General features: G+C 58.2%; 1 protein-coding gene across 1 annotated transcript in view; it reads left to right on the forward strand.

Moving 5' to 3' along the window:
* PPP2R1A (protein phosphatase 2 scaffold subunit Aalpha) overlaps window positions 1–10,333 on the forward strand; it is a 41,036-nt gene extending 30,703 nt beyond the window's left edge. The window contains exons 12-15 of the mRNA XM_054052684.1: window positions 3,045–3,199; window positions 6,469–6,611; window positions 8,122–8,213; window positions 10,198–10,333. Of these exons, the coding sequence (XP_053908659.1) occupies window positions 3,045–3,199; window positions 6,469–6,611; window positions 8,122–8,213; window positions 10,198–10,214 (407 nt within the window). The 3' untranslated portion in view covers window positions 10,215–10,333. The remainder of the gene's footprint in view (window positions 1–3,044; window positions 3,200–6,468; window positions 6,612–8,121; window positions 8,214–10,197) is intronic.
* Window positions 10,334–10,885: the final 552 nt, after the last annotated feature.

Here is a 10,885-nt window from a genome sequence, read left to right on the forward strand (position 1 = left end):
AGGGGTTACTGGGAGCACTGGGAGCTACTGGGAGGCTATAGAGGGGTTACTGGGAGCACTGGGAGCTACTGGGAGGCTGTAGAGGGGTTACTGGGGGCACTGGGAGCTACTGGGAGCACAGACCGGGGGCACTGGGAGCTACTGGGAGGCCGTGGAGGGGTTACTGGGAGCTACTGGGAGCTACTGGGAGCTACTGGGAGCTACTGGGAGCACAGACCGGGGGCACTGGGAGCTACTGGGAGGCCGTAGAGGGGTTACTGGGAGCACTGGGAGCTACTGGGAGCTACTGGGAGCACAGACTGGGGGCACTGGGAGCTACTGGGAGGCTGTAGAGGGGTTACTGGGAGCTACTGGGAGCTACTGGGAGCACAGACCGGGGGCACTGGGAGCTACTGGGAGGCCGTAGAGGGGTTACTGGGAGCACTGGGAGCTACTGGGAGCTACTGGGAGCACAGACTGGGGGCACTGGGAGCTACTGGGAGGCCGTAGAGGGGTTACTGGGAGCTACTGGGACTCAGCAGGGTTACTGGGAGACCTGGAGCGCTTACTGGGAGTTACTGGGAGATACTGGGAGCCGGCAGCTTTACTGGGAGACCTGGAGCGCTTACTGGGAGCTACTGGGAGCTACTGGGAGTTACTGGGAGCTGCTGGGAGCTACTGGGAGCTGCTGGGAGTTACTGGCAGGGTTACTGGGAGTTACTGGGAGTTACTGGGAGCCGGCAGCTTTACTGGGAGAGCTGGAGCACTTACTGGGAGGTACTGGGAGCCGCCAGGGTTACTGGGAGTTACCTGGAGTGCTTACTGGGAGCCACTGGGAGCTACTGGGAGCTACTGGGAGGCTATAGAGGGCTTACTGGGAGCCACTGGGAGCCATCAGAGTTACTGGGAGACCTGGAGTGCTTACTGGGAGCCACTGGGAGTTACTGGGAGACCTGGAGTGCTTACTGGGAGCCACTGGGAGTTACTGGGAGACCTGGAGCGCTTACTAGGAGCTACTGGGAGGCTATAGAGGGGTTACTGGGAGCTACTGGGAGCTACTGGGAGCCGCCAGGGTTACTGGGAGTTACCTGGAGCGCTTACTGGGAGCCACTGGGAGCCACTGGGAGCTACTGGGAGCTACTGGGAGTTACTGGGAGACCTGGAGTGCTTACTGGGAGCTACTGGGAGCCACCAGTGTTACTGGGAGACCTGAAGAGCTTACTGGGACCTACTGGGAGCCATCAGGGTTACTGGGAGACCTGAAGAGCTTACTGGGAGCTACTGGGAGCTACTGGGAGCCGTCAGTTTTACTGGGAGACCTACAGGGCTTACTGGGAGCTACTGGGAGCTACTGGGAGTTACTGGGAGACCTGGAGCGCTTACTGGGAGCTACTGGGAGGCTATAGAGGGGTTACTGGGAGCTACTGGGAGCCGCCAGGGTTACTGGGAGTTACCTGGAGCGCTTACTGGGAGCCACTGGGAGCCACTGGGAGCTACTGGGAGCTACTGGGAGTTACTGGGAGACCTGGAGTGCTTACTGGGAGCTACTGGGAGCCACCAGTGTTACTGGGAGACCTGAAGAGCTTACTGGGAGCTACTGGGAGAGCCGACAGGGTTACTGGGAGACCTGGAGAGCTTACTGGGAGCTACTGGGAGCCACCAGTGTTACTGGGAGACCTGGAGGGCTTACTGGGAGTTACTGGGAGTTACTGGGAGCCGTCAGGGTTACTGGGAGACCTGGAGAGCTTACTGGGAGCTACTGGGAGCTACTGGGAGGCTATAGAGGGCTTACTGGGAGCCACTGGGAGCCACTGGGAGCTACTGGGAGGCTGTAGAGGGGTTACTGGGAGCTACTGGGAGATTGTAGAGGGGTTACTGGGAGCTACTGGGACTCAGCAGGGTTACTGGGAGACCTGGAGCGCTTACTGGGAGTTACTGGGAGCCATCAGAGTTACTGGCAGACCTGGAGAGCTTACTGGGAGCAACTGGGAGCTACTGGGAGCTACTGGGAGGCAACAGGGTTACTGGGAGCCCTGGAGCGCTTACTGGGAGTTACTGGGAGCTACTGGGAGGCTGTAGAGGGGTTACTGGGAGCACTGGGAGGCTGTAGAGGGCTTACTGGGAGCCACTGGGAGCTACTGGGAGCTACTGGGAGGCTATAGAGGGCTTACTGGGAGCTACTGGGAGCCACTGGGAGGCTATAGAGGGCTTACTGGGAGCTACTGGGAGCTACTGGGAGGCTATAGAGGGCTTACTGGGAGCTACTGGGAGGCTATAGAGGGCTTACTGGGAGCTACTGGGAGCTACTGGGAGGCTATAGAGGGCTTACTGGGAGCCACTGGGAGCTACTGGGAGCTACTGGGAGGCTATAGAGGGCTTACTGGGAGCTACTGGGAGCCACTGGGAGGCTATAGAGGGCTTACTGGGAGCCACTGGGAGCTACTGGGAGGCTATAGAGGGCTTACTGGGAGCTACTGGGAGCCACTGGGAGGCTGTAGAGGGCTTACTGGGAGCCACTGGGAGCTACTGGGAGCTACTGGGAGGCTATAGAGGGCTTACTGGGAGCCACTGGGAGCCGCCAGGGTTACTGGGAGTTACCTGGAGTGCTTACTGGGAGCCACTGGGAGCTACTGGGAGGCTATAGAGGGCTTACTGGGAACTACTGGGAGGCTGTAGAGGGGTTACTGGGAGCACTGGGAGCTACTGGGATGCTGTAGAGGGGTTACTGGGAGCTACTGGGAGGCTGTAGAGGGGTTACTGGGAGCTACTGGGAGGCTGTAGAGGGGTTACTGGGAGCTACTGGGAGGCTGTAGAGGGGTTACTGGGAGCTACTGGGAGGCTGTAGAGGGGTTACTGGGAGCTACTGGGAGGCTATAGAGGGCTTACTGGGAGCCACTGGGAGCCACTGGGACCCCTTTAGTTCTTTCTTGGCCGTTCCCCCTCTCCTCCACCGTTTCCCCTCCGTTCTTCGTTGCCCGTATGGCCCTTTGCTCCCCAACTTTTGGCCCTTACTGGTTTTTCCCCGCTCCTTACTGGTCTTTACTGGTGTCTCCGGTCCCTCCCAGTTTACGCCATCCGCGAGGCGGCCACCAGTAACCTCCGCAAACTGGTGGAGCGCTTCGGGCAGGATTGGGCCCAGGGCACCATCGTCCCAAAGGTTTTGGCCATGGCCGGGGACCCCAATTACCTTCACCGCATGACAACGCTCTTCTGCATCAACGTAAGAACCCCCAAATTGCACTTTAGAACACCTCAAACCTTCCCTGCACCCATGGGTGCCCCCCACCCATCTCGGGGTGACCCCCAAATTCCAGGGGACCCCCCCAAAACCTTCCCCCCCCCCCCCCAAATGTGGGTGCTCTCCACTGGGTTCTTGCCCTGATGCAACCCCCAAAATCCTGGTTTTCTCCCCCAAAATTCGCTTCCCCCCCACCCCAGGGTGCACCCCAAAAGCAGGGACCCCCCTGCACCCCTGGGTGCTCCCCCAGACCTCTGGGTGCCCCCCAAATTCCAGGGGACCCCCCCAAAACCTGCCCCTCCCCCCAAATGTGGGTGCTCTCCGCTGGGTTTTTGCCCTGATGCAACCCCCAAAATCCTCATTTTCTCCCCCAAAATTCGCTTCCCCCCCACCCCAGGGTGCCCCCCAAAAACTGGGACCCCCCTGCACCCATGGGTGCTCCCCCAGACCTCTGCGTGCCCCCCAAATTCCAGGGGACCCCCCCAAAACCTGCACCCCCCCCCCAAATTGGGTTTCTCCACTGGGTCTTTGCCCTGATGCAACACCCAAAATCCTGTTTTTTTACCCCAAAATTCGCTTTGCCCCCCACCTCAGGGTGCACCCCAAAACCAGGGACCCCCCTGCACCCATAGGTGCTCCCCCAGACCTCTGGGTGCCCCCCAAATTCCAGGGGACCCCCCCAAATCCTGCCCCCCCCCCCAAATGTGGGTGCTCTCCACTGGGTCTTTGCCCTGATGCGACCCCCAAAATCCTCATTTTCTCCCCCAAAATTCACTTCTCCCCCACCCCAGGGTGCCCCCCAAAAGCAGAGACCCCCCTGCACCCATGGGTGCTCCCCCAGATCTCTGGATGCCCCCCAAATTCCAGGGGACCCCCCCAAAACCTGCCCCCCCCCCCAAAGTGGGTGCTCTCCTCTGGGTTCTTGCCCTGATGCAACCCCCAAAATCCTCATTTTCTACCCCAAAATTCGCTTCCCCCCCACCCCAGAGTGCACCCCAAAACCAGGGACCCCCCTGCACCCATGGGTGCCCCCCCAGACCTCGGGGTGACCCCCAAATTCCAGGGGACCCCCCCAAAACCTGCCCCCCCCCCCCCAAATGTGGGTGCTCTCCACTGGGTCCTTGCCCTGATGCAACCCCCAAAATCCTAGTTTTTGACCCCAAAATTCGCTTCCCCCCCACCCCAGGGTGCCCCCCAAAACCAGGGACCCCCCTGCACCCATGGGTGCTCCCCCAGACCTCGGGGTGACCCCCAAATTCCAGGGGACCCCCCCAAATCCTGCCCCCCCCCCAAATGTGGGTGCTCTCCGCTGGGTCCTTGCCCTGATGCGACCCCCAAAATCCTGGTTTTCTCCCCCAAAATTCGCTTCCCCCCCCCACCCTAGGGTGCCCCCCAAAACCAGGGACCCCCCTGCACCCATGGGTGCCCCCTCAGACCTCGGGGTGCCCCCCAAATTCCAGGGGACCCCCCCAAAACCTGCCCCCCCCCCCAAAGGTGGGTGCTCTCCACTGGGTCCTTGCCCTGATGCGACCCCCAAAATCCTGGTTTTCTCCCCCAAAATTCGCTTCCCCCCCACCCCAGGGTGCCCCCAAAAACCAGGGACCCCCCTGCACCCATGGGTGCCCCCCCAGACCTCGGGGTGCCCCCCAAATTCCAGGGGACCCCCCCAAAACCTGCACCCCCCCCCCAAATTGGGTTTCTCCACTGGGTCTTTGCCCTGATGCAACACCCAAAATCCTGTTTTTTTACCCCAAAATTCGCTTTGCCCCCCACCTCAGGGTGCCCCCCAAAACCAGGGACCCCCCTGCACCCATAGGTGCTCCCCCAGACCTCTGGGTGCCCCCCAAATTCCAGGGGACCGCCCCAAAACCTGCCCCCCCCCCCAAATGTGGGTGCTCTCCACTGGGTTCTTGCCCTGATGCAACCCCCAAAATCCTCATTTTCTACCCCAAAATTCGCTTTGCCCCCCACCTCAGAGTGCACCCCAAAACCAGGGACCCCCCTGCACCCATGGGTGCCCCCCCAGACCTCGGGGTGACCCCCAAATTCCAGGGGACCCCCCCAAATCCTGCCCCCCCCCCCCCAATGTAGGTCCGTAATGCTCCTCCACTGGGTCCTTGCCCTGATGCGACCCCCAAAATCCTGGTTTTCTACCCCAAAATTCACTTCTCCCCCACCCCAGGGTGCCCCCAAAAACCAGGGACCCCCCTGCACCCATGGATGCTCCCCCAGACCTCGGGGTGCCCCCCAAATTCCAGAGTACCCCCCCAAAACCTGCCCCCCCCCCCCAAAAGTGGGTACCTAATGCTCCTCCACTGGGTCTTTGTTTTGATGCAACCCCCAAAATCCTGGTTTTCTCCCCCAAAATTCGCTTCCCCCCCACCCCAGGGTGCCCCCCAAAAACTGGGACCCCCCTGCACCCATGGGTGCCCCCTCAGACCTCTGGGTGCCCCCCAAATTCCAGGGGACCCCCCCAAAACCTTCCCCCCCCCCCCCAAAGGTGGGTGCTCTCCACTGGGTCCTTGCCCTGATGCAACCCCCAAAATCCTGGTTTTTTACCCCAAAATTCGCTTCCCCCCCACCCCACGGTGCCCCCCAAAACCAGGGACCCCCCTGCACCCATGGGTGCCCCCCCAGACCTCTGGGTGCCCCCCAAATTCCAGGGGACCCCCCCAAATCCTGCCCACCCCCCCAAATGTGGGTGCTCTCCACTGGGTCCTTGCCCTGATGCAACCCCCAAAATCCTCATTTTCTACCCCAAAATTCGCTTTGCCCTCCACCTCAGAGTGCACCCCAAAACCAGGGACCCCCCTGCACCCATGGGTGCCCCCCCAAACCTCGGGGTGACCCCCAAATTCCAGGGGACCCCCCCAAAACCTGCCCCCCCCCCCAAATGTGGGTGCTCTCCACTGGGTTTTTGCCCTGATGTGACCCCCAAAATCCTGGTTTTCTCCCCCAAAATTCGCTTCCCACCCACCCCAGGGTGTCCCCCAAAACCAGGGACCCCCCTGCACCCCTGGGTGCTCCCCCAGACCTCTGGGTGCCCCCCAAATTCCAGGAGACCCCCCCAAAACCTGCCCCCCCCCCTTTGATTGATGCTTGGGTCACCTTTCCTGGGTCGTCTCTCGCCCCCTTTCAACCCCCGGGAACCCCAAAATCCTTCTTTTCTCCCCCAAAATCTGCCCCCTCCCCCTTTAGGTGCCCCCCAAAACTCTCAGAGCACCCCTAAAGCCCATTTTTACGCCCCCCAGGTCCTCTCGGAGGTGTGTGGGCAGGAGATAACGACCAAGCAGATGCTGCCCACGGTGCTGCGTATGGCGGCCGACGCCGTCGCCAACGTCCGCTTCAACGTCGCCAAATCCCTGCAGCGCATCGGGCCCATCCTCGACAGCGGGTACGTCCCAGTATCCCCAGTATCACCAGTATCACCAGTATAACCAGTATAACCAGTATAACCAGTATAACCAGTACGCAGTGCACGCACAGCACCCACTCCATGCAGTGCCCATAGAACAAACAGCACCAGTTCAACCAGTTTACCCAGTATATACAGTGGTGCAGCACAGCGGGACCATCCTGGACAGTGAATACAGTCCCAGTATAACCAGTATAACCAGTATAGCCAGTAAAAGAGCAGCCAGTTCACCCAGTACACCCAGCACACAGCACCCAGAGCACCCAGTCCATGCAGTGCCCATAGAACAAACAGCACCAGTTCAACCAGTTTACCCAGTATATATAGTGCAGCAGCACAGCGGGACCATCCTTGACAGCGAGTACTGTCCCAGTATAACCAGTATAACCAGTATAGCCAGTAAAAGAGCAGCCAGTTCACCCAGTATACCCAGTACACAGCACCCAGAGCACCCAGTCCATGCAGTGCCCATAGAACAAACAGCACCAGTTCAACCAGTTTACCCAGTATATACAGTGCTGCAGCACAGTGGGACCATCAGGACAGTGAGTACTGTCCCAGTATAACCAGTATAGCCAGTAAAAAGAGCAGCCAGTTCACCCAGTATACCCAGTACACAGCACCCAGAGCACCCAGTCCATGCAGTGCCCATAGAACAAACAGCACCAGTTCAACCAGTTTACCCAGTACATACAGTGCTGCAGCACAGTGGGACCATCCTTGACAGTGAGTACAGTCCCAGTATAACCAGTATAACCAGTATAGCCAGTAAAAGAGCAGCCAGTTCACCCAGTATACCCAGTACACAGCACCCAGAGCACCCAGTCCATGCAGTGCCTATAGCACACACAGCACCAGTTCAACCAGTTTACCCAGTACATACAGTGCTGCAGCACAGCGGGACCATCCTTGACAGTGAGTACAGTCCCAGTTCTCCCAGTATAACCAGTATAACCAGTATACACAGCGCGCAGAGCACCCAGTGCTCCCAGTTCTCCCAGTACACACAGCACCCAGTCCATGCGGTGCCCATAAGCACACACAGCACCAGTTCAACCAGTGCTCCCAGTACACAAACTGGTGTAGCACAGGAGGACCATCCTTGACAGTGAGTACGGTCCCAGTATAACCAGTATAACCAGTATAGCCAGCAGAGGGAGCTCCCAGTATACCCAGTACACAGCACCCAGTCCATGCAGTGCCCATAGCACACACAGCACCAGTTCAACCAGTGCTCCCAGTACACAAACTGGTGTAGCACAGTGGGACCATCCTGGACAGTGGGTATTGTCCCAGTTCTCCCAGTATAACCAGTATAACCAGTACAGACAGCACGCAGAGCCCCCGGAGCCCCTCTACACCAACCCATCGAGTTCACCCAGTGCTCCCAGTACAGACGCTATACTGGGACACGGACCCACCCTACGGAGCGGGTGCCCTCCCAGTGCTCCCAGTATAACCAGTATAACCAGTACCCCCCCGTCCCCAGGACGCTGCAGACGGAGGTGAAGCCGGTGCTGGAGAAGCTGACGCAGGACCAGGATGTGGATGTCAAATACTTTGCGCAGGAGGCGCTGAGCGGTGAGGGAATATCGGGAATATGGGAATATCGGGATATGGGGGATATCGGGATATGGGAATATCGGGATATGGGGATATGGGGGATATGGGGATATGGGGATATGGGGATATGGGGGATATGGGGATATGGGGATATGGGGATATGGGGGATATGGGGGATATGGGGGATATGGGGATATGGGGATATGGGGAATATCGGGATATGGGGGATATGGGGATATGGGGATATGGGGGATATGGGGATATGGGGGATATGGGGGATATGGGGATATGGGGATATGGGGATATGGGGGATATGGGGGATATGGGGGATATGGGGATATGGGGGATATGGGGATATGGGGGATATGGGGGATATGGGGATATGGGGATATGGGGGATATGGGGATATGGGGGATATGGGGATATGGGGATATGGGGATATGGGGGATATGGGGGATATGGGGATATGGGGATATGGGGATATGGGGGATATGGGGATATGGGGATATGGGGATATGGGGGATATGGGGATATGGGGGGATATGGGGGATATGGGGATATGGGGATATGGGGGGATATGGGGGATATGGGGGATATGGGGATATGGGGGGATATGGGGGATATGGGGGATATGGGGATATGGGGATATGGGGGATATGGGGGATATGGGGATATGGGGATATGGGGGATATGGGGGATATGGGGGATATGGGGATATGGGGGATATGGGGGATATGGGGGATATGGGGGATATGGGGGATATGGGGATATGGGGGATATGGGGGATATGGGGGATATGGGGGATATGGGGGATATGGGGGATATGGGGGATATGGGGGATATGGGGATATGGGGATATGGGGGATATGGGGATATGGGGGATATGGGGATATGGGGATATGGGGGATAGGGGGATATGGGGGATATGGGGATATGGGGGATATGGGGGATATGGGGGATATGGGGGATATGGGGATATGGGGATATGGGGGATATGGGGATATGGGGGATATGGGGGATATGGGGATATGGGGATATGGGGGATATGGGGGATATGGGGGATATGGGGGGTATGGGGATATGGGGATATGGGGGATATGGGGATATGGGGGGATATGGGGATATGGGGATATGGGGATATGGGGATATGGGGGATATGGGGGATATGGGGATATGGGGATATGGGGGATATGGGGGATATGGGGATATGGGGATATGGGGGATATGGGGGATATGGGGATATGGGGATATGGGGATATGGGGATATGGGGGATATGGGGGATATGGGGGATATGGGGATATGGGGGATATGGGGGATATGGGGATATGGGGATATGGGGATATGGGGGATATGGGGGATATGGGGGATATGGGGGATATGGGGATATGGGGGATATGGGGGATATGGGGATATGGGGGATATGGGGGATATGGGGGATATGGGGATATGGGGGATATGGGGATATGGGGATATGGGGGATATGGGGGATATGGGGGATATGGGGATATGGGGATATGGGGGATATGGGGATATGGGGATATGGGGATATGGGGATATGGGGGATATGGGGGATATGGGGGATATGGGGATATGGGGGATATGGGGGATATGGGGATATGGGGGATATGGGGGATATGGGGATATGGGGATATGGGGGATATGGGGATATGGGGATATGGGGGATATGGGGGATATGGGGATATGGGGGATATGGGGGATATGGGGATATGGGGATATGGGGGATATGGGGATATGGGGGATATGGGGATATGGGGGATATGGGGATATGGGGGATATGGGGGATATGGGGATATGGGGATATGGGGGATATGGGGATATGGGGATATGGGGGATATGGGGGATATGGGGATATGGGGATATGGGGGATATGGGGATATGGGGGATATGGGGGATATGGGGATATGGGGGATATGGGGGGGCTATGAGGGGGCTCTGGGGGGGCTCTGGGGGCCATCGGTGACTCTGTCTCTCTCTCCGCAGTTCTCGCCCTTTCCTGAGCTCTGCGAGGTCGCAGCGATGTCACCGCGCGGTGTCACCAAAAACCCCCCCTCGGTGTCCCCCCCCCTCCCCACCGCGTGACCCCCATCGTCCCCTCCCGGCGTTAATTAAAGATAATGAGGATCAACGGTGGAGATGGAGGAGATTGGGATGGAGATGGAAATTGGGATGGAGATGATGGAGATGGAGGTGTTGGAGATGGAGATGATGGGGATGGAGATGATGGGGATGGAGGTGATGGAGATGGAGATGATGGGGATGGAGATGATGGGGATGGAGGTGTTGGAGATGGAGATGATGGAGATGGAGGTGTTGGAGGTGGAGATGATGGGGATGGAGGTGATGGAGGTGGAGATGATGGGGATGGAGATGATGGGGATGGAGATGATGGGGATGGAGGTGATGGAGATGGAGATGATGGGGATGGAGGTGATGGAGATGGAGATGATGGGGATGGAGATGATGGAGGTGGAGATGATGGGGATGGAGGTGATGGAGATGAGGGTGGAGATGATGGGGATGGAGGTGGAGGTGGAGATGATGGGGATGGAGATGATGGAGATGGAGATGTTGGAGGTGGAGATGATGGGGATGGAGGTGATGGAGATGGAGATGATGGGGATGGAGGTGATGGAGGTGGAGATGATGGGGATGGAGGTGTTGGAGGTGG

Source organism: Cuculus canorus, chromosome 35 (assembly GCF_017976375.1).
Source record: "Cuculus canorus isolate bCucCan1 chromosome 35, bCucCan1.pri, whole genome shotgun sequence".
NCBI lineage: Eukaryota > Metazoa > Chordata > Aves > Cuculiformes > Cuculidae > Cuculus > Cuculus canorus.